The sequence below is a fragment of the Patagioenas fasciata genome, chromosome 14 (assembly GCF_037038585.1).
Source record: "Patagioenas fasciata isolate bPatFas1 chromosome 14, bPatFas1.hap1, whole genome shotgun sequence".
Lineage (NCBI taxonomy): Eukaryota > Metazoa > Chordata > Aves > Columbiformes > Columbidae > Patagioenas > Patagioenas fasciata.
Genome location: NC_092533.1, coordinates 11,682,197 through 11,706,682, shown reverse-complemented (window position 1 = coordinate 11,706,682; position 24,486 = coordinate 11,682,197). Strand labels below are relative to the sequence as shown.

The following is a 24,486-nucleotide window of genomic DNA, read 5'->3' as shown; positions in this document are numbered from 1 at the left end:
GGACAGCTTGCTGATACCTGCCCCAGAGCTTGTTGTGTGCACTGAACTGCCATGCGTGTTCTACAGCGTTATCCGTACCTCTCATACGCCTCTTCCGCAGTGCCAGGCGACTGCACTCCAGCAACAGCAGTCACTCCACCGGAACCATCACAGAAAGCTTTGATTCACCTAACAAACCAAGAAACAGAGGGTTTAGGGTACATCATGTTGATTTAGGCTTTCTTGGAGAAATGCTGCATAGAGCTTGCCTTTAACTATAAAGAACAATATGTAACACCATGTTTTACCTTGTACTTCCTGTAGGGATTCTACTAACAGCTGCTTTGTTTCCTCCCAAACAAATCATGTTATAAAACAATAAATCTGGTTTTAAGTGCTACCCGCTATAGAGAAGAGAGAAATTTTCAAAAATCTACAGAGATATAACGAACATTGAAAATGGAAAGTTCTTTAAAAAAATGAAATTATACACAAATTATTTTCCTTTCTCAATTTTACTCACAATATTGGCTTATTAAGCATAGGCTACTGATGTGTAGCCCATGGATAATAAGGAAGGAAATGTTGGACTTTTAACAACAAACATTATCTACTTAATAAAAGACTACTATTTAGTCTTGCAAGACAATGTATTTATTAACTGAGAACCTAACAGGAACTGGAGGTGTTCAGGATTTTGTAGGACTTTAACACAAGATATTTCTTCACACTGGAAATGAGTTGTTTAAAAAATGCCCACATTTTGAAGTACAGAGACATATGAGTTTTCCACTTGTTTCTGTTTCTGCCTTATACTGTTTAAAGAAAAACTCATTCTTTTCAAGTACTGTTTAAAGGAAAAACAAAGACATTAAAAGCTTCTGCCTTTTCCTTGTTTTTCCTTTATTTTATGGAATTGATGTGCTGAGAGTCAGTCTGGAGAGACATGTAAGGATATTGCTGCAATACCCATGGCCAACCTCATTTTACTGAATATATTACTAAAGCTGCCTCCTTAGAAAATATTCCTAACTTCCAGTGTAGATGTTGAATTACATTATCTCTGATAAACATGCAAGCTTATACATAGCTTATGTAATAAAAAGTTTATCTTTCTTGTTGCAATATTTTTTGCATCCCATGCTGCTTCTGGATTTTTTTAAAATCACAGTTAATATTACAAAAAAATAAATATTTTTGTTATAAAACAAGTACATTTTTATAAACATCTGAAATGTTTGTTTTCAAATCCACTAATGCATTATATACAAGTGCCTTTTGATAACTGTACCTTGATACCAGTCCTACTCCCTTCATCTTTTCCCTCTAGTTGGAGATATTCAGAGCCTTTTCTTTAACATATTGCAGAGTTTACTCCCTGACACATATGATGAAAAAATGCAGCCTAGCAATAGGTGCTGAGCAAGGTGTTAACTTTCCACTTCAATAAGACAATCCCCTGCTTATAAATACAGATATGTGTTTCGCACATCTCAAAATAAAACTTTCTAGGTCATTCCAATAAATTGAAATGTAACTTTTGATTTTGAAACAGACTGTTTCTACCCCCCTTAGTATACTGCAATTTCACAACTTCCTTATTTTGATGCATCTTTACTGCTGTAATGTCAACATCTCTGTATCTGGATCATTAATGGTTACTGAAGCAAATACATAAAGTTGCAGAGCTAAAGAAAGGCCAAATTCCCCACTTGGCCTGCTAGGGGAACTCCTTCTCCTGCCAGGGTTACTCAGAGTTCAGTATGCATGGAATAAACACAGCACATGTTATTATGCATCCTGCTTTCCAGACTGCTGCTCCCCAGCCCTCCATCATTAAAGCACTAGTGCTGTATCTTAAATACAGATTATGTAGTTTGCCTCAGGTCACATGAGAGGGGATTAATAGCCAGAAATCCTGCTTCACTGCTGTCTGTTAAAACAATAGACACCCTCCATCTTTCAGATGTAACGGTTTCCCCAGCACATTGCCCTGTATCTCCATCGGTTTTCCTGAAGTGTATTAACCTCCATCTATCGCACTTGTAAAGCCTGCTGGCTGCTTTATTTGTGCACATAAACCCCACGCACAGTTTAATTCTGCTGCTCCAAAGGATTCCTTCAGCTGCAGTTCCTGAATCTCAGTTAAGAGGAACATTAAATTTAGATGCTATTTTTTTTTTGAAGGCACGCCTGTTTTGCAGTTGACTTTTTCTTATCTTTTAAAATCATGTTTACTAGTTCCCTCCCATCTCCTTCACTCTCTCAAGCTTTTCCTCTGCTCTCTTCCGCAGCTCACCTGAAGAGTTAACTGCAACAGACAGCTGTCTGGGGATGGTGATAAGCTGTTTGCTACCCCAGTAAGCTAAACAAACAAGGATTTTGTCTCAATGAATCTCAAAGGCAGATAGGAGAAGCCAGTATTTAAGTGTTTTTTCTTTGAATTTAAGTACTCTTCCAGGCTTCAGCTATGCTTCAATGTGCATGATGCAGTCACATCTCACTGCATATTTTACAACAATCTGAAATTGGTTATATTTCCTTATATACATTTAACAGGAGAGAGGTTTTTTTAGCAGAGAAAATGCATACATCTCACCTGCCATTTCTTCACCATCTCCAAAACACGCAGATCTTTGCATCTGCTTGTTCTACCCGTTGCTTTTATTACATCTAGTCTGTAGTATCCCTCTTCTGATGGCTTTATTTATTCTTGAGTTGGTCAGCAATGAACTTGCTGTTATTAACCAAACAACATTGATTTAAAACTGGGAAAATGAGAATATGTGGTTAACAGCTGTGATTTTATCTTTAAGAGAAATATGGCTTATTCCAGAGTTTAAGTTTCCTTCTGGAATCAGAAGGAAAATCTGGAAAACACTTCAAAATCTTAACTTCCACTTCGAATTTTCTTTACTTCATAGTATCACACAACAGCTGTTTTCCTCCTAAATAATGAGAAAGTAGTATGGAACTGAAACACTAAACAATGACAATTGTTTATTTTTTTAAACTTAATACTTAACCTAAACTTGCATTTTTTGAATGGCTCAGTTCGGTAACATACACAGATCGCTTATCATTCTCAGGATGCTTTAAAATGTGGATGTTAGGTCAGTGACTGGATAGGGTGCTAACTTCCCAATATTCTGGTTCCTCAGACAGAAAATGCTTTGACCACATCAACACAAAGTTTAAAAACCAGTTGCATCCACTGTTAATGAAGGATTCTAGTGCCCTGGACTATCTTTGTGACTCCCTTGGTGAGCATGCTGAGCCGGTTCTAAACCCAGCCTGGATTTCTGGGTGTGTTTCTCCAGAGTAGCATGGCCTGTCAAAACAGCCTCTGAAAACCCAGTGGAGACACATCTGTGTCACAAGCCACACTGCCACCTCGTGATAGAGCGTCAGTTCTGCTTCTGCGCTGAACAAACCTTCAAATAGGCCACACATGGCCTTCTGTGCCAAAATTTGTGGCTTAGAAGTCTAGTTACAGCTTGTGTCCTAAAAGACAGGAGATTTAACAAAACAAAGGTACTTAAGCTTTCCCTGCATGATACTGGAATTTTTGTTGTATTTGCAAAATAGGCAGAATATTAAATATATCGACTGAAAATGCTACACTGCATTTGTTTGACAGTGAGTCTTCCACTCACCTTCAAAGCTCTTTTTGTTCCAGAAACACCTGATGAGATTCTGTAAACAAGCCACTGTCATCTTTCCTTGAGTCTACTCTGCTAACACAAAGGGGCTCTCTGGCTGCAGGTTGCTAAGGACTGCCTTGCAACACACCGCTGCCTTGGTTGAAGGTGGGCTGCCTTTTGTTTTCATTGTGCTTGTTTTTTCCATTTTGCTTCTTGGTAGAATGCTGAATTCTTCACGTAGAATAAGCCATGATTATGATTCCTGCATGCAAAGACAGGATGATGGCAAGATTGGGCTTTACCATAAAAATCCCTCTCAACTCGCTAATGCAGAGGAGTCTGATGCAGATATTCTGATATTGATTTGGAACCATAAGGTCTGTCTCTGAAGACTAAAATATTAATTTCTTCAGCCCTTTGTGATTATTACTAATTCTTTACAGTTCTAGTATGCTTTTCTCCTGAAGCTGTCTATATCTTCTACAAATAATACATTACAAAGGCCAGAGGAACTGAGCTAGTCCTTTTCTCAAGGTCAGAGAGTCATGTCTGTGGGTCCAATACTGCTTCGAACACCTTCTCTGATGATTGTTGAGTTTCTGTTCTGATCTTGGCATAGTCTTCAAGGGTCTGCTGGATATAAACCACTATCCTGTTGCAGGCAGGCTGAGATAATTGTTTGAAGAGAGTTATCATTTATTCTGCTCTATTCATCTCCTTTGAATGTTACGCTCATGTAAGTCTGTGATGCTTTACATACCAATATTAACTATTTAATTACTTCCATTTTGGCAGACAGGATAGGAGAGAAACAAAAATACTGAAAAAGAGAAAAAAAGATGCGAAAGAAGGCTAACATATAGAAAAAGAGAACTAATGCAAAACAGGAGCAGGTCTCCCACTGAGCAATACTGTAACAAGCAATAGAACACTTGATCATTAAGTACAGCAACTCAAGCAATACTTACAGGATTAAATCTCTGGTTTGCCTACATTTATATGCCTGGCCTTCCTCTTGCCACCTGTGGAAATGCTAATACTTAATGGTACGATGTATGAGAAGAGGCTGAAAGAACTGGGTCTCTTCTGCTTGCAGAAATGAAGTCAAAGGGGAGACCTTACTGCATCTACAACTATCTGACTGCAGGAAAGAGAGAAGATGGAGTCAGACACTTCCCAGAGGCATGCTGGGAAGAGGAGGAATAACAGAGACAACTGGAAATATGAGAAATTCTATTAGCTATTATGAACATTTTTTGTTTTGTTAAACCATGAGGCAGGTGAAATCCTGGAAGAGGTAGCCCAGATGGGTTATGGAATCTCCATTCTTGGCAGCAGTCAAGACTCAAGTAGAGATGGCCTTGCCCATCTAAACTTTAAAGCATCATGCCTTTAACTAGACATGTTTTGAGTGTAGGGTTGGACTAGATGACCTCTGGGTGACCCTTCCAATCTAAATTATGAGTCTACAACAATCCAATCAATCATTTCTACCTTGGCCATGGAGCCAAATGAAAAATGTCCTTTGTCCACAAAGGAAACTCACAAAATAGTAGGAAAATACAAGCATGAAACAGATTCTGCTTCTTTGCTCCATCTCAGAAGTTATACTTGGCAGAAACCTGGAAAATAATTTTAAAATGCTTTAAACCTGCTATAAAGTTAATTCCTTTACCAAGGATTAAAAATACTGTAATTCACCTTGATTTTTTTTGTTTACTACTATGCAAATGAATTTTGACAAAGTTAGTTTACCAAAACTCTTAGCTTACTAGAAAATGTAGTAATTAAATAATGGCTTTGTAACAGTAATCTGATAAGATGATAAAATTAACAAAATTTTTGAAAATATTGCAGAAAAATTTAAAAGTATTGGAAATCTTTAAAAAGTATCAAAACCCAGCCTCTCATTCAAAATAAAATGTTTTTCTGCAGAGGAACTTCATCCTCTGAGAGTCTATGTCTCTCAAAAGTCTTAATCTTTGTGAAAAGATGATTGACTATAAAAATGCCCTTCCACTGCTGCACAATGCCTTGAAATTATTGCTATCTCCAGGGACTGGCATAGAAAAAAATATACTGCTAATCACACATGCATGGACTATGATACAAAATCTGCATGCACAATATGGATTTTAAAGCCAAGAGGAATATATTGGTTTTCACTGTCATTTTCAAACCCATCAATCTACATTTCTATAAGGCTTTTCTACAAGTGTTCTGTACTCTTAGGCCCAGTTTATACCTTGGTTTTGTGGGGTTTTTTATCTCCACTGTTGCCCCACAGCATTACTATTTGTAACCAAAGTGTCACTAAGAGCTTTTTGGCCAGAGGCATTTAGACCTTCTGTGCCCTAACTCTTCCCAGCTGCTCACTGCCTCCAGCTTCCTCCTGGAAGAAATGCTTATTAGATTATTGTTACATGCTGCTATTCTTTGCTTGCACAAAGGCGGACCAGAGGGCTAGACAGAAGATCTGCTTTCCCTCCCCTCTTCAGGTTCTTCAAAGCTGACGTTTGCTCAGAAAAGATGTATGGACTATGTAGGTCCCTGCATAAAGGAGTAATTATTGCAGAGAGGCACAGAATGACTAGGGTGGCTACTGGCCACTGAGTGATTTTCACAAGGCTGGAAGCAGCAGGAGAGGTTTTTGTAACTGAGGACTGAAGGAAAGCAGAAATGTAGACCAGTATAGGGAGCAGCAGGGAGAGGTATCACATGTCTTCTTCATTCCTGAGGAAAGATGATCAAGCTAGAATTTATATGGGGTCATCGCAGTACAAAAAAGTCAGGAAGAGAAATGGCTTGAAGCAGCTCCCCAGCACCTCACTGCTGTGCACAAAGCAGGCTGACAAGCAGGAGCCTGGTGAGCTGAGAACACAACCACTGCAGGTCCCCTCTGCTCGGTCGCCCGTAACCAGAATCTCAACTGAAATAGCAGCAAACAGTGAAATCCTTTCAGTACTTATTTTCAGTCTCTGTTTGAGAAAGAATCCTTCTCCTACAATAATAGTATTTTTTGAAAGCTTTGTTTTGTCTGGCCAGTGCCTTCTCTTTTTAGTCATTGTGACCTACATACAGACATGATCCAAATAAAAAATTAAAGAGAAAGAGAGCTTTCTGTGACATTGCTTGGCTGAGCCAGCTCTGGAGTTGCTGTGGCCTCTTATTATTTTTTTCACACAGGGTCAGATATAAGTTTATATAATTTTCTTTCCTTCTTCACTATCACAATGAATGTTTAAATATTTCTCTTAAAAAAAATATCTAATTTACCCACTGAGGGTGTCATTGATGGACACACCGTTGCTACTCTCACGCTGAGACTTCAAAAAAACAGCTTTGAGTTATGCCTCTGTCGGAATAAAACCCAGGATTGAGGCACACAATGAAGTTGCTGTGGGTTAACACATTACCACTGAGCCACAGTAACTGAGACATGGGTTCCCTCAGCTGCCTGCCAACATGCAGTACAACATGTTAGCTTAAATCATTTTCACCAAGACACTTTGATGAGGTTTGGATGGCACAAGAAATTACTCTAGGGATATGGAATCCAACCCCTGCTATAACTTATATTTAAATCAAGACTGGTAGGATCATTACTACCTGATGAGTGCTCATTAAGTTTGGGTGAGATAAATTTGGTAGTCAGTTTAGCTCCCAGTGGCTGGAGACTTGCTGCAAACTGATTTCATAGCACAAAGGTCTATTCCATTTGGAATAACTCAGGCTGTGAACTGATGATCTCTGTCTGGATCACCGTCTGGAAGCAGAGTTGTACTGCTGTTCCAGAACATGCAATTCACTCCCATAGCTGGCACCACTTCGACAAACAAAAGAAAAAACCTGAAGGGTCCTCTGCTCTGTGATTTGTCCCTGCAGGTCAGGGCTGCATCTCCCCAGTACAGCAAAGGGCACTGTCAGGACTCCTGATTTACCTGCACTCCGGGCACAAACAAGGAAGTGCAGATCCCACTGCAGTCAGTCTGGCACCTCTCACCAGCCCTGCATTACTCAGCAGAGAGAAACAACAGGCATTTCAGCACAGTGAAGGAGAAGCAGCTGGCTAGAGGATGGAGGAATAGAAAGCGGCAATTACACTATTATGGCTATCAAAGAAGCCCACATAACTCTTACTTGTGCTTGGGGGTGCAAGGCCAGCTCATATGCACCTTTGCTGCTGATTGTTTTTTTGACAGAAATTGCTCCCTAAACAGTCATGTTCGGCGATTATTTGTCTCCTTCCTTCTTCTGCTGATTACAGCCAGACTGGGATATCCCTGATCCGCATAGAAATTAATATTTTAAAAGTCATTGCTGTCCTCAAAGGGGCTTGTGCACCATTAGGTGTCCAGATTTACTGCACTAGCAAAGAACAGTGTAGTAATGAGGTGGCAGCAATAGGCTACAAATGAGGAGAAAAGAGCTAAAAGGAAAGGATTTTGTCTTGGTACATAACTGACTGTAAATTAAAATTCTCATTGAAGTCCTGCCTTTATATAAAGAATTTTCACCAAATTTTGTAACCATGCTCATAGACCCAACTCTGTATTATAGTAACTCTCCTTGATTCTTGACTTAGCATGTGCACTGTATTTTGCCTATGATCGTAAACAATCAGAAAGCACTACTATTGAAAAAGAAAGCATATTTAAACATGGTCTTTTATGCATTACTCTGTTATATCACATTCTCCTGTTTTCTAGGTCTCTGCATGAGAAGTTTTACCACAGCTAACAGCAGTTTGTGCAAAATAGTAACTATTCCCTGTGGTATACGACAGTAGCACAGATTTTCCCAGAACTATTGAGAAAGCACAGATATTAATTGCAATATGTGCACTCAGGCTCATACAGTTGGCAACAAAAATGCTAACGAATGCAAGGAATTGTGTTCTCACTGTGCAAGATGTGTCACAGCCTCATCACCTGCCTTCAGAGTTTAAAGTCCACTGTCTGTTTCCATGTTGTTAATTATCCCAGTCTCTCCGCAAAAGAATGTTCAAGTCCAAGACACATCTCAAACCTATTCCCTTCTGAGTGTATTCCTTTACATTAATCCAAAACCAATCACACAACACAAGTACTGGTCCATTTTTCGTGCCCGTTCCTCTCTCTCATACCTCTCTTTGGCCATTCACCAGCTCTGTGAACAGAAGAGCCCTGAAATCCAGTTATATTCAACCTTGACTCACTGGGCAGACCTTCTCTCCCATATAAAGCTTTGTGGTTGCTTTATGCCTATAATGATGGGCTCTACTCGCTTAGCTGTCAGAATTGTCTCATTTTTTCCATCATTTGGGAATGATTCAAGAACTTATTTTGGTTGACCAGATCTGACTCACCGTGAGCGACATCAGAATCAAATTGAGATTGGTGTAGAACAAGCAAAACTGTAGTCAAAGTCTTTCCACTGATGTGACAAATAATTCCTGGCCTCCAGTCTGAATGCAGAAGCAGTATTTATCTGGGCCATCACTGGTCCAAGCTTTTATCAACTAGCCAATATGATTTTTTTCTGGGGGAAAAACATAATGAATATCACTAATCCCTTTCATATTAAATTTATGCCACAGAGGAAAAAGCCCTTACAATTACAAAAATCTCACTATACCACAGAGATAAAATTTAAGAAACCCATTAATACATACATATGAACCCCTGATGAAAAAACAGAAAAATAGTATCAAATTTCCTCAATTACAATGTATTAAAATAGACATTATTTTTGAACTATAAAATACTATTTTATTTTAACAGAGTGGCTTACATAAGCATTTAAGATGTTCATATTTCATACATGAGACAGTTGCAAAGTCTGTTCTATGCCTGCAAGTACAGGGTAGGCCAGGTTATGAAATATGCATTAAGGGACAGAGCCAGGTGAAAAACATAGGGCAAAATTCCAAGGGTTTCACTGAACACTTGTTCAATTCTTTGCCGGGTAAACTCTTGTTGAAATCAATGGGAATTTTGCTTAAGCAGAGATCAAGGAACATAAATGCTCAAAAACAAGCAAACAAACAAAAATATTACCAAAAAAGTTGGATTATTGAAAATACAAAAATGCTACAATCACAGAGAATCACAGAATGTAAGTCTAATGTACTACTTAGATGCAGTTAGTGACACACGCCATCTCTAGGCTTAGGCTGTGAAAATCAGTGGGTTTTTTTTCTGATTCATTCCTTTCTGATCAACATTTGATATGGTCCTACTATTGTGTGAGTGCTATCAATGCTTCTTTACTAAAAAGTCAAAACAAAATTTCTATTCAAAAACAAGTAATGGATTGGATTTAAGTTTAGAAAAATCCTAAAGTAGCAGAATTTGACCTGTCTACAACTCGATTGCAGCATCTCATGAGCTAGGGGCATCGATGCCAAATGATTGCTTTTTTACTCATTTTAAGTACCTTAACTTCCTAACTTTTTGCATGAGGGTAACCCTTTGGGAAAAAAAAGAAGTTACTCAGAGTAACACTAAAGTTTAGGTAGGTAATTTTTCTTCTGGAGCCACCAGTAGTTTAGACATCTAATCTAAAAAAAGCATATCTATCTGTCTTTTTTCAAGAGAGCCTCAGTGAAAGTAATTTGATAGTACAAGGCAACTGAATAACTATATCAATCATGTTATAACAAAAATGCATCAAATCAGAAGTTGCTCCTAAATGCATCTTCCTCAAAGGTATGGAGGGTGCTTTGTGATGATTGATTATATTCCCATTATTGGATTTTAAACAACACTGATTTTCATATCTTTGATTCCTCATCTCAGAGAGCATATTTTCTCCTTCCTTCTTCTGTTCCTTCCCTTGCACTGCTAAGATATTTCACTGCTTTAGCATTTATAAAGAATTCTAACTGCAATTTCTCCATTATCTTTAAGAGACAGCATGATGTAATTGTGTTGATTCTTTTGGGACACAGACCCCATTGCATTGCATGATTCACTATACCTTAGTTAATACGGAAATGTGTCACTTGATAGGATACATCATGAAAATCAAGAAGATTTTTGTCATTCAAATGGATGCCAAAGCAGAACAAACTGACCACCCCCAGACATATACTAGACTGAAGTACAAGAACTGGTGATGGAACATTCAGTAAACATAACATCTAACCGACAGAGTAATCACAGTGGGGTGAAAGTAATACCAAGTGCCAGTGGTGCTCCAACATTGATTATCTAGACTGCAGAACACAAACATACAAAAAATGAACCTTGTATAAAATGCAGATTCCTCGGAAGCAGTGCTGCCGTTCTAAATAATTCTAAATCTTTCCCCCATAATAAATAGAATGACATGGTACAGTTCATTTGGTTTTCCCCTCTCTTTATTCCATTAATTAGCTTGAACCTAAATAGAGGAATCCTATAATCTTGCAAAAAAACCCCAGTCATATGTCCTTTTTCAGAATGAAGTATCTCTATTGCAGTTTAATTTCTATATTTTTCAAGTTCGTATAAACTACGTTGGGAAAAAACGCATTTTTAAATCAGTTCTCGATGTTTTCGCAGCCTATGCCTACTGGAAGCATGAAGAAAAACAACCACACTTCTAACCAACCATTACAGTGAACAGAAATAAATCTAGGCTGGCAAAGGTATCTTTTCCTAGCAGAGTATGTACTATTCAGCATGGTGGTTTTAGCTGTAGTAGGGTGGAACTCCATCTGTTAAAATAAACTGTGCTACACAGCTACATCAGCATATCCTTGGTACTGCAGACTTGGCCCTTATTCTGTGATAAGCTTCCACACGGGGAATTAGATTAGCACAACTATAAAGAAATGCAGCATAGTTACACCAACATCTTTCCTCACAAGGACAGCAAAATAGTGGTTGAAGGCTTGTATTTTTATTATTTGCTGGAGGGTGGGGAGAGTTTCAGTCAGACAACTCTAGAAATAAGAGAATTGGCATTATAAAAGATACTAATACCGCATCATCCTTCATACGTAATTAAAGATCTGACATTACTGCTATTACCACGGTGATATAACATCATGTGTTTGAACATTGTACACTATTTTCATGCATTCTACTCCCATTTAAGAATCTGCAGTAGCTACTATTCAAGTTTCCTTCCCTAAGGCAGGCATATTACTTTACTTCAACTTATTCTCTAGTATTTAAATTAGCCAGTAACAAAAAACAAACCACAAAATGTGGTGACATTGAGCATTTGCCTAGAAAATATGTTATGTGCTTTAATTACAGCTTTGAAACTCCGGACCTACAGATACCCCAAGAAACTTTGTAGAAAATACTATACAGCCTCAGTAAATTCCACACTAAGACTTGATGTTAACCAGACAGAAAAAAGACAGGACTTTGATACATGACAAAAATGCAAGCATTCCTGCTAACTTCAACAACAGTATAAAAATTGGGCTTTTGCAGCTTTAGAAGTCACTTGACCAATGGGAGAATTGCAAAAATCTGAACAAGCCCATTCCAGCTCTCTGACAGAGGTACATTCACAAAGTCCTGAATTCGGCGAGCCCACGGGCTGTGCGCAGCTCCAGAAAACTGGGCGATGTGGGGAAAAACATCCCATGAGACGACACAGCCTTCCTGCTTAGATCCTTGTAATGCCCACCCCCATAATGAAACAGTTAAAATTTCACTGAAATGCTCTGAAACCCTGTTCAACATCCCAAAATCACCTGTCAAAACTCTTCACGGATTCTTGCTAACAAAATAACTCACTGAATATAAGCAAGAATCCAGCTCTGCACATTACGCTCTGGCAAAACTTCCATTGACTTCAACTGCCAAGTAGAACACAAACAACAAATGCAGGAGCTCATACATAAGATCCAACCACTTTTATCTTACAGAGTGCAGTTAAAAGGAATAAACAATGTTTTGCAAATTTTCAAGATAAATTCTAATTATATTAGTTTTCTGCCTTAGTGTTCCCAATAGATAGATATGTAGAAGTCATGGCCAAACACAGGCTGAGTGACACAGTGACAGAGGTGTTATACCTTGGCATTTGTAATTTTATGGACTTGTCTGTGACAGGACCAAGTAAAAAGGATTTCTTAGAATTTCCATTTTCATTCCGTCACTTCAAACCTACATTCCGGAAACTTTTGGACAAGCAACATCTACCATCTTGCAAACTTTTCCACTCATCACCGTGTGTCCTTTTCACTGACAGGATAATCAAGTGTCTTATTTTAGTCATCTCTGGCACGGTTTTGTGGGCCAGCTCCCAAGCATTTACCCTGACATAACAAACCACAGTGGTTTATTGATGACAGTATCAGAACCACGGCCTCTTTTCTTTGGGGATCATAAAATGTTTTTCCTATGGCTATAAGACTTGATAAAGGAAGTCTCTGAATGAGGACAACACAACTTCCCAACCATTGACAACCAAGCACACCCTTGAAAGACAACAGAGCAAGCTCTTAGCCTGGAGAATTGTGCAAACCAATTGCAAATGGTGTTTTCTCAGAGTTAGAAGTTACAAGATAACGTGGTAAGAGCAATTAAAAAATGACCTGACTTTATCAAAGTGAACTGCCAAGGACCCTACTGGGTATTGCTGATGAGCTCTGACAGGCTGAGGCTGAATACTCCATAAATGGATCCTACCTGGAATTAGATTAGGTAATGGTAAGAAAATGTGTGTCAGATGTGAATAAAATAGAGGTGATACACTTTTTCTTGTTTTGAAATACACTGAGCACAACAGGCGCTACAACTTAAGGTCTACAAGAAAATGGAACATGAGGTGCTGACAAGAATAAAGATGTGTAAGAGAACAGAATGTGATATATTGAAGAGAACGAAATGGTTTATGAGCTAGAAAGAATTAGAGTGGTTAAACGTGCAGATAATCAGGAACTTCATAATCAGGACCTCACGTTCATGTTGTCATTTCACTGTGTTAATGATTGAACTCTGCAGTCTTTTGGCCAGACTGTACCTTTTAAGTACTCTTATTTCAGGGAGCACTGAAAGTCACTGCATGCCAAGCATATTTTACTGTCAATACGCAGGGGAACGTTTGTGTCCTGAAAGCAGCACAACATTTTCTTCCTTGCATACTTAATGCTCGTAGGGTTTTAGCAAAGAAAGGTCTCTACAACTCCAGGCTAACCAAGCCTGGTTAGACACAGGCACAAATACAAAATTGCTGATGGAATTAAGGCATGTGACATCACAATGTTACAGCACAGCTATTCTTTATTAGGTGAAGGAAGGTATTTCCCACCTGGCACTCTAAGCATCACACATTTCTTGATGCAAATGAAAAGCTGCTCATCACACAGGACAAAGAAAGAGAGATTCTGCAAGATTGACTTCACTGTTAAAGATGAGGTGGGATGAGAGCACTCAGCTCCAGCTGCTGAATGCTACCTGCATACCTCTAGGCTACTGACAAGACCACAAACATGTCCTCAGCTAGTCCTCATTTTAGGGAAAGAAAGTAAGGGGTAAGAAGTACCTTAATTTGAGTAGCTACAAATTTGTACTGTCTTCCAAAGAAAGTGAGGACATATGGACACAACTCTCCCAATCCAACCCCCTCCCCAAAAGGATGACTGAGAGCAATCTCCATAGCTTATTTCCCTATATATTCTGTCTCAATAACTGTGATATGTAAAATTAATGAGAAAGTTATTTTTATTAAACACTAGGTACCATTAATTATTTTTATCAAGAATGCAAAAACACACAGAATAGACAGGGACACATACAGTCTGAGGGACATTTTCAAGATGAGAAGAGCTGAAAATACTTGTCTGTGATGACAGTGTTTCTTGACTTCGTAAACCGTGCATGTCAGATGAGGCCTGAGGAAGTAAGAGAGTGGATAAAAGGGAACTCTTGGAAAGACAAAAAGAAAAGAGAAACAGAGAAAGAAGGAATGAGAATGAATCCTCCAGCAAAAAGTTACCAGAAAAAAACTCCAGGAAAAAAGTCTGGCATTGAAAATGGCTAACCGCATTTTTATTCTAATTTTAGTGCGAGAGCATCTGATAAAGAGAAGAAATGTGCATACTGGACAGAGAGACATTAGCATACACAAATGGGCCATGGCCTCTCCAACTGTTGTGTTTTGTGTGTGTGTGTTTGCAGACACCATGAGGGACAAATTCATCCCCAGTGTAACTGGATTTACAAGTCAATGGAATTGTATCAGTAATGATTATTATCCTGAATATCTTTATATTGATGTGATTATATGGTATGGGAAGATTCCAGCTCAGAGTGGCTTCTCCCCACACACACATACGAGAACTGCAGACCCCTGTACCAGCTGGTTCTGTGGTTGTTTTGGGTTTTTTTGTTGGTTGTTTTTTTGTTTGGTTGGTGGTTGTTATTGTTTTTAACTGAGAGCTTAACTGGGTGGCTTGGGTAAGCTTTCAATATTTTTGTTTGGTCTTTTTGAGGGAGGGGAAGGGCTTGAAAAACTTGGTTACCTTATCATTTATGCCACACTCCTCGCCTTTGAATGGTTTCAAAGCTGTATCACAAGAGAGGCAGAAAGAACCAAGTTAGTGTGGAATCCACAGTGTCTCCATAGTGTCTCCATTTTATGAATTTCAAAAGATCAGGCAGATATTAAACTCAAAGGAAGACCCAATTACAAAACACGGCAGTTATGAATGGCATGTGGACAATAAGACAAGGATGTGAGACAAAAGTTACTCACTCTTATTCAGGTAAACCGTGAAGTCAAGGTGACTTTGAGAGGGACTGCCAATTATAAGTCCACTTTTGAAATCTACCTAGAAAATCCCAATACAAATTTGTTCTATTTTGTTGACCTTACTGCGATGCTTAGCTCTGATTTGTAGCCAGTTCATATATAAACGTTGCATGTAAGGCACTGTCTAGCTGGAAAATACATTTGCCTTTACCAGGCATTTTACTGAAATACATCCAATTGGTCATGTAAACCAATTAGCAAGAAAGCTAAATGTGTCAATAACTCTTAAGTTAAGGACAGAAATTAATTTTTAATTTATGCAATAACTAGATGCATCTGAAAGACTAATTATCTGGTTAGTGTTTCTGTCAAGGATAACACTTAGCAGTTACATAGCACTTTTCATTCTCAAGTTGTTTTTAAACATTTACTATAATTAAGCCACATTACACTTTTGTGAATGAGAAGTTATTGTCTGTATTTCACAGCCAGCAAAGCTGAGGCTACAAATAAGTGACAAAGAGAAGGACACAGTGTCACAGATGCACTGGCAGCTGCTTGCCTCAGCTCAGCAAGTGCAACAGTTCCAAATGATTACTACTCAATTCTCTTTCCTCTATTGTCCCATCTTCTTAAGTTCTGTCAGCACAAAAACCTACATGAGAACAGACTATGTACGATTTCCATTTCTGTAAGTATTTAAGGTCAGTATTTTACCATTCTTGTTCCTTCTATTTGACGTGAGACTTATGTCCAGGGACCACAAGAAAAGCCACCACTCAACAGTTGTTCTCTGGATCCTGGGGTCAACAGAGCTTGTCTACAGGTATAGAACAAGCCAGAAACACTAGTATGTTTCCACAACCAAAAAGCAAAAGAGTTGCTTTGACAAATTATTTCAGGCAAAAGAGACTTTTGTAATTTGGTGAGAAGACTTCTATGAGAAATTCTATTATAAATTAATTACCATGCTAATTCACCTACACTTGAGCTTAGGCCTCCCAATTGATCCCAGTGACAATGCCACCAATGCATTACAGGCATGTCAGTGGCCTGTGCATTTGAACCCACAGCCTATGCCAAACCAACTATTTCTTCAACAATACAGCCATTAATTTGAGATGGGTGTTTTCATATGGAGGCAGGCAGGGATCAGGACAGGAATGACACTGCAGTTATAGTACGGGCTGGAGGATAAAATGCAACACATTTGTATGTGATACAGTCTTCCTGGTACTGCAGGAAAAGCCACTTCGTTATTTGTGCTACAGTAGGAGGTAAAGGTCATAACCAGGGTTGGGCCCAATTGTTTTGTGCACCATACAAACATATAAAGAGACCTCACGTACCTTGCAATCTGAATTTTTGAAAGTACTTTAACTGGAAGAAACACTAAAAGAAAAATATGCTGTCCAAATAAACACTTCCATTTCCCTACCCCTGTTCGGTAGCTTGTCTTAAATCAGTGAGATGCATTTGTGGAGCAGCCCTTGAGCTGAAGGGATAGTTATCATACATTACTGGGGAAGAGAGCAATGTGCTGCCTGCTCGTGCACTTCCACGGAAAACAAGAGCTCATGAAGTTCCTGTCATTCATACACAAGTACATAGAAAATCCTGCAGAAAAGACTCGGGCACAATTTTACAGATAAAAAAAGACTTGTACATAACTTTCTTCTCATTCAAACAGTAACAAAATTAACTGGCTAGCATGTTCCTAGAAATAAGGGAACAAAGGAAAAGGTCAGAAAAAAAAAAAAAGAGGGAAATACTCAGATGCCCAAACAGGCTTTTTGACTTCAAATGCCAGTCCCTCCTTAAGCATTTTTTTTGTACTTTCAACTTTTGAAACACTCCACACATCTTTCTTACAAAGATGCCGCAGTAACCATGAGATTTCGTGACTTGAATCAATCAAGAAATAATTTCCAAACTAGGGTTTGGAAGGTCATACTGTTGGGAACAACTTTGCAGTACGAAAGCTTGGATATTTATTTATACTGAACTCATTGCTATGGTAAGTCAACTCCTAATAACAGGTATCTGATCTGAAAGAGCTCACATGCATCTATGATTTTATCTTTTCTGCATTTAACATCCAATAAAATATTCTAATTTCATGGTCCCGCAAAACAAATCATCTGATCATCCACAAAACAAAAAGTCATGACTGTGTTTTAGAGCGGATAAAGGAATCTGCATAGCTACAGAAAAAATTCACAACTAAATTTCTACATAAGACACAACTAGACAGTTGCTTCTCCAACCCCTATCAAACCTAGGGAGCTTGATTAGAAATATTTAAGCACTTTTACAAAAATACATGGCTTTCCTATAAATTCATAATCCTCAAACTGAAATGTAAGCTTTTACTTGCAAATATCTGCAGTTGTGAAAGGACATGTGATCACTGTGCAAAAGCAGTAGCCAGATATAGTAGAAAGGAGCATACACAAATATTCATGAGTCAGAAAAATTAAAATGCATACGTTATCGTTAACTCACAAAGTTAGAAATAACTCACCATATCCCAATATACAGAGACTTGCCTTCCCCACAGGAAAGATCAACACTGTCTAGACTACTTGAAGCAAATTATTTTCTTTACATTGGGGTTTTTATACAACTTTATGCTAAAATACCATGAGACTCTGGCTAAAAGATCACCTAAAACTTGAGTAATAATATATCCTATTCTGTTCACTATAAAGAAAGGAAAAAAAAAAAAAAAACACAACATCTGAAGGAAACCAGTTTTTGGTTTCACTAGATATTAAATTCAGTAACACAGTCCCCAAGTGTGCTGCTCTTGGCACTGAGTCATCCAAAGAGGATAAACCGGCTACAGTTCTGCTCTTTGCAAGACACAGAAAATGCAAACCACATTATTTTAGAACAGGAAAATTAAATCTTCCTAAAACCATCACGGAAATTAATCAAAAATTGTTCAGGAAGAACACTTCTATAAGTAATACTCACGTCTGTTTAAAGAATGTGTATAAGTAATTTGATTCCTAAATAGAGTCAGGAATTTCATTACATTTCATGTAGGCCCTGAAAACATAAATATTGTTTTAGCTACAAAATTACTTAGAGACACTAAGGATTTCATGCTTTTTAAAGTACTTTGCTTTAGCACTCAAAATTAAGACAAAAAGAAGCTAGATGCCCCAAGAGAAAGGACGCCTAATGCCTGAGGAGATACTTGTTAACATTTGCAGAACCTTCTTTAGCTCTTAAGAATATGGCAGTACAGGTGATAATCACAATTTCAGTGTTTAAACTGTGAAACTAGAGTACCTGTACAGTCAAAAGGACAGATGGTCCTTCAGATGCCACTTCAGCATCCTGAATAACCCTCCTGAGAGGATTTCTTTCTCCACTAACAGAGCTCCTAAACTGGCCATTTTGCCTAGACACCTAAATTAGGTCATGTACCTCCCTCTACCTAAAGCACTCTTGAAAATAAACTTTCTTAGTCATTTAGGCCCTCGACAGCCAATAAGCATCTCCCAGATGGAATCCACCTGGTCTGTCAGAGCAGATGAATGGAAGAAGTACTTCCCCGCCTGCCATGCTGGATGAAGAGGTGACCAGATGGGCTGCCAGCCCATTGTGAGGCTTGTAGTTCCACTGAAAGCAACCAGAGTATTTCACACCTGGCTCAGACGCAAGGCAGCTCATGTGCTGCCAGAGGTGTCTCAGTCCACCAGCCCCTGGCAGGTACACTGGCACATCTCTGGCCCACAGCACGATGAACACTGAATACTTTTGAAAAGGCTACCCTGCAAACTCTGCTCTAGGATGTCTTGGTCACATTTTAGACTAATTTTGATTTACTGAGTTATAATCAATAAGTTAATTTTTTTAATAACAATGATCACAGTCTGAGAAATACTATAGACCTAGTTTTTAGTGCATGATGACTTTTTATTAATAGTAAAATAATGAAAGGTATTTTATTAAAAGACAATTATAACGTATGCATGCAAAACTAGAGATAAGGTTCTAGATGCCAAGATACGAAACAATAACGGTATTAGCAACTGTGCATCTTCAAAGTTGTTTTATTTTATCTGAATGGAAAAATATGTGGAGATACAATATGGATACCACCAGTACATACAGATGCACAGATTTCAGAAGAAATCAGTCAGATTACAAGACAGGAAGTAGTTTCAGACTCACATTTCTATAAAACTATAAAATAAAAGGGAGACATGTCAGCAGTGAGTTAATGTCAGTGTTGTGCCCCGAGGGCTCACTTATAGATACATTTTTTTTAAAGTAACCCCAAGTATGGTGATTGATTTACACCAAATCTCTACATGGACATTAGGTAAAGCCCCAGTTATTGACTTCTCTTGTTCACGAGGAATTTAGCATGTAATTAACTTTTCAAATTGCAGGGTAGACTTCTGGGGCCTGTGTGCATGCAGTGAGATTTTACAAATCCTTTAATGATCATTCATAAATGTAACAAAATGACCTCTACATTCATATAGCTACAAAAATCAGTAACCAAACATTACAGGAATGACTGATAAGTTTCTCCTTCCATACCAATTTTCTGTAATAAATCATTAATGAAGTTTCAAAACAGCTTAAATGTAATTAACAATTGAAGGGCATTACTTTCCTAACTTGTTATAGAAGCAGTAAGTCTGCAGCTTACCATCAAGACCAAATCTTCACTTTGTTTGCTTACATTCCTCTGCATTGCTTACATACCTTGGCTTTTATTGGTTACACTTTTGCTTTTTAAATAGGAAAACCTTGAAAATTTCCTAACAATAGCAGAATATGCCTTGCAAACACTGAATAACGTTAAAATGGGTTTATTAACAAAGTATAAAACTGTGGTCCCTTAACCCTGACTTGTGGGGTCACAGGAAGCTATTGCCACTGATTCAGAGTGACACAGGGAGAAAACTGTGATGTTTCCTGTAACACACTATTTCTCAGTGTTGTTGCAGAAAAGCCAGTGAAGACTGGAGCTAGTGAATGCATAGAAACCACAATCCCTTTAATGTGTGGAGTCACAAAGTCTCAGCAAGGTTGTTAGAACTTCAAATTGTAAACCTCTAATCTAAAATTCTTACACTCCAGACTAGATATTAGGAAAAATATCTACTATCCTGCTATAACCACTCCCTACAAACCTACACCATCAGCTTTCATATCCCGATACTAAGACAGATGAGCTGCAGCATGAACAGGCATAGTGAACTTATACACATCCAGCTAGCCTAGATACCAGAACCACCACAATTTCCAGCTACTGGGCAATTACCAGGATGCAGCCCATTTTGGAGACTGCTATCACAGTTTCACTTTACTGGTAGCTAAATCAACTTAAAGAAAGCTGAGTATTTGTAGACATGCTGCAATCATGCACTTAGCCTTTACTGTGACCCCGATTATACTCCATTGATGTATACTGTTCCATTCCATCCTTGCACCCAACCACAGAAAGACAAACCCTATCCTAAAGAGATTACAGGCTAGATGTAAATTAAGCAGAAATTAAATGCTGATCAAAGGAATTTAGGATGGAAAAAAAAATCATATAGCAAGCACTTTTTTGTTAAACTTACAAGTTTCATCCTGCACCTACCTGCCTCCTGTCAGTATACTTTCATTTAAGGGCTACCTATGGCATCATATTTCTGTCGGCCATTAGAGCGGTATATAAATGTCCTTATTTACCTCTTTTTAAAAGCACATACAGCACCTTTCAACATACAAACTGCAAAAGAGCTGTTTACATTCTATTTTAGGACCTCCTAGTAGCTTAAACTGTTTGGGTCAAGCACATACTCTCCTCTGTTGTTGCAATGAAACAATTCAGAGCCTCAACAAGCCACACACCCGGGTTCGTTTCTTATGCTCAGCATAGGGGTTGCCGGGGTCTCCAGTAGATGTAAAACATGACAGTTAACATTTTAATGGTAACTGTCTGCCATAAGCAACACCTGCTGAAAAGCAAGGTGGATTTCAGTGAGCATTAACCTCGCTGAAGTTTTGCAAGAGGAAATTTTCCATTTTATGGCCCTCATCTACATAAATCCGAATTTAACATAACAAAAAGCCTGCTGGGCTGAGCTATTGGATCTCAATGTCCCATCAGCTCAAGGGCTAAGTAGTCTCTTTGTATTGGTTGGTAATTTCTTGTAGGCTCAGAATTTACTGCCATCCTTCTATGCCAGGGCACAGCAGCACCAGAGAAACGAACTGCGCCTGACTGAACTGGCCAGCTAGCACAATTAAAATCACCAACCGTATGAAGTATCTGCACAGGCCATGCTGTTTTATAGTAAGGACCATGACAGTTCTGGCCTCCCACCATGAAAGCTGTCTGGCAACTTTGCTTTTGCAAATTTCCAAGTAAAAGTGTTTGTAAGCTTTTGAAATATAGTACTATGTCCCCTGAGTCTAAAACAAACAAACAAAAAGCAAATATATAAAAATATAAATATATATATATATTTATATATGTGACAATACATATACTTGTACCCTGCCGGCCCTTCTAGCTAGTGTGATGCCTTTTCCTCACAATATTAATTTTGGGATGAACAAATAGGTTACTACTAGCATAAGACAGTAATAAGGAAAACAGCATTTGAAAAGATAATCACACCTCGAACATGCAGAACAGTCCTGTGCATGCAGAGCATGGTTTGGTCTCATGTTGAAATACAGCTGGAGCACCTCCAAGCACCACAGCGAAATTCTTTGCGTAGGAGAGCAACGTGAAAACAGTTCTGGTGTTACGTATGAGCTAGCTTTACTAATATGTTTCTTCAATCTGTCCTAGGACTCATCTGAATAAGGCAAAAAGTTTCTGGGAAACAAGTCTTAATTTTCTACACGTCATATGTTGTCACAGTCACACAGAACAAAAATAATGAGGAAACAACAGCAGAGTCCTTCCACTCCTACAACCATTTATTTATACCAGGCTTCTTCAAGATGAAAACTCTTTACAAAGCATTTGCAACTTCTGTGAAGTCACTATTCAATTCTCCTTGGCAAAACATACAGAAAAACCTGAAATCTCAGATCTGAATTAAAACTGAAATCCTTGCACAGAGATAGCTTTGAAATTAAGGCAACTCAGTAGCAACACAAATCTTCTCATTATTCTCTGGAATTCCAGCAAACATGTTCAGCCGTAGGGGCTCCTAGACAGTTGCCATCTTTCAAAGCATTATGGCCTTAGGATAGGGAATACAGATCTTTTACAAATATAGTCTAACAAAATTGTTTTAAAATTATTTATGCAGATATATTAACAGTAGGTAGTTTGGGAAAAGCTTACCAAATCTGATTTCTTTTAAGCCACAGATCATACGCTGAATCCATCTGCTGTTTCTCTGTGATACTGGCTGCCAAAGCTACAAGCATGGCTGGAAAAAAAAACCTTGTAATTCAGTACCTACTACTCCTTCCTCCAATAAATACATTCTATTCTACCCACCCACACTACCAAACCATTTACTTAACAGATATGGTGGTGAAACAGAGAAAAATGTATTAAGGAGTTTTACATTTAGCAAATTCATTTAACTATATTCCTAATGTATTTGTCTCCAAAAATGCATCTATTAGTTCTTACTGACGTTCCCGTATGTACATTACACGCTTTACACCACAAATAATGCAGATACGATGTTCACCATGCAAGGTAAACCACTATCAGATACAAAAGGAAGAGCTTCTATGTCTGTTATGTAAGTCAAACCACTATGATCAGGACAGAGCAGATTAATCGTGCCTTTGTGACTTACTAAAAATCCTACAGCTAGCAGCTTGCAAGATCATGTTTTACTTGCACTGAGTTCTACATAGCTTTTTCTGCTGTTACAGAAGACTATTTCATGTGGTCATCTATTATCACTAAAAATTCTTCATGTTACTGTATTGCTTTAACTACATGTAACTCTCTTTGCCTACAATGAAGAGAAAAAAGATGAGTACCAAACCTTAAATCTGATCAAAGATTTTTTTTCTCATACCTCTTGAAAAAATTTCATTAGTTCTTCATATTTTTAAGTTTTTACCTGACAACCGTAGCTCTGTTTCTATTGTAAGCGTATGGTAGGTAGCAACTTTGAGGTTTGCCAATAAAAGTCACTAACATGAAAAAAAAATAATTCATTTTTAAAGAAAAATTAATGGATTTTATTTATTACTTTTCAGAAAATTTGTTGCTGAACAATATGAACAGCATTTGGAAGAACAAAACCATTCATGATCACTTTTGTCTGTCTCCAGTTGCTCCCACTTTTCTTCCTTGGCCACCCCTCCTTCTAACAAAACCTCCTTTCTGCAAAGGACCTATCTTCCCAAAATGTAAACTCACATATAACACACTAAAAACTTTCCTTTTACACTAGTTTTTGTTTAGGAAATACATTTCTCACCTGAGGGAAAAAAATGCCCACACGACAACAACTATTGATGGCACAGACAGGAACAGTCCCTGATTCAGAACACCTGACTGGATAACGTTCACTCTGGTTCTACCCTTCCCATCACTTCGCCTTTATCCCATGTACCTGTTTCACGCTACTTAATCTTTTAAAGCGTGGATTTACTTCACAAAAAACGCCAGGCCCTCAACCCTCCTCCCCTTCTCCAGCTCGCCACAGTTCCTCACTCAGCCCGTTCCCCAGGGAGGGCCCCGTTCGCCTCCACCGCGCGGGGCAGGTGGCGGCACTGATCAGAAGCACCCGCCGCTTACAGCCGCGAAGCGGCGCTGCACACACCGGGAGGCAGAGCCGACCTCTTCCTACAGAGGTGCCGCCCCAGGGCCAGTGAACCCCCCGAGGGCCGCCCTCCCGCCCCCGCCATCTTCCCCCCGCGCCCTCTCCCGACCACCCTCAGAGCTCCTGCCGGACCCCGCGCGGCCCCTGCCTCATGCCTCCCTGACAGACGTTCGCCTCCGCCAATTACCGGCCTCCTACGGGAGCGGCTCCTCCTTCCACCAATGAGATGGCGGAACAGCCATAAAGGCCCAACCTCTCTAATCTGTAACGGCCTGTAAAGCACTAAGCCACACCCCTTCTTCCTCTTCCCGGCTCTTCATTGAATGAAGCCCTCGCTGGCCAACGAGAAGTTTCTGCTGAGCTTGACGGACTACTCCACTCTCCAGTAGAATTAGAGAACTGCACCT

General features: G+C 38.8%; 1 protein-coding gene and 1 long non-coding RNA gene across 6 annotated transcripts in view; both read right to left on the bottom strand.

The window, feature by feature from the left end:
- The window catches only part of FABP6 (fatty acid binding protein 6), a 38,250-nt gene extending 13,869 nt beyond the window's left edge, over positions 1–24,381 (bottom strand). Inside the window, exons 1-4 of one of the 5 annotated variants that reach the window (XM_071814789.1) lie at positions 23,735–24,151; positions 23,372–23,444; positions 22,630–22,717; positions 79–168 (exon numbers count right to left, since the gene is read on the bottom strand). In XM_071814789.1, the coding sequence (XP_071670890.1) occupies positions 79–85 (7 nt within the window). In that variant the 5' untranslated portion in view covers positions 86–168; positions 22,630–22,717; positions 23,372–23,444; positions 23,735–24,151. Of the gene's footprint in view, positions 1–78; positions 169–2,578; positions 2,729–22,629; positions 22,718–23,371; positions 23,445–23,734; positions 24,152–24,266 lie in introns of those variants that run through there. The other 4 variants (XM_071814788.1, XM_065849096.2, XM_065849095.2 and 1 more) reach the window with 4 other exon arrangements.
- LOC139829114 (uncharacterized) lies at positions 14,305–17,890 on the bottom strand. The gene is made up of 3 exons (XR_011741394.1): positions 16,023–17,890; positions 15,076–15,119; positions 14,305–14,445 (listed from the first exon to the last, which is right to left on the bottom strand). It is a non-coding gene; the product is annotated as an uncharacterized lncRNA (long non-coding RNA).
- Positions 24,382–24,486: the final 105 nt, after the last annotated feature.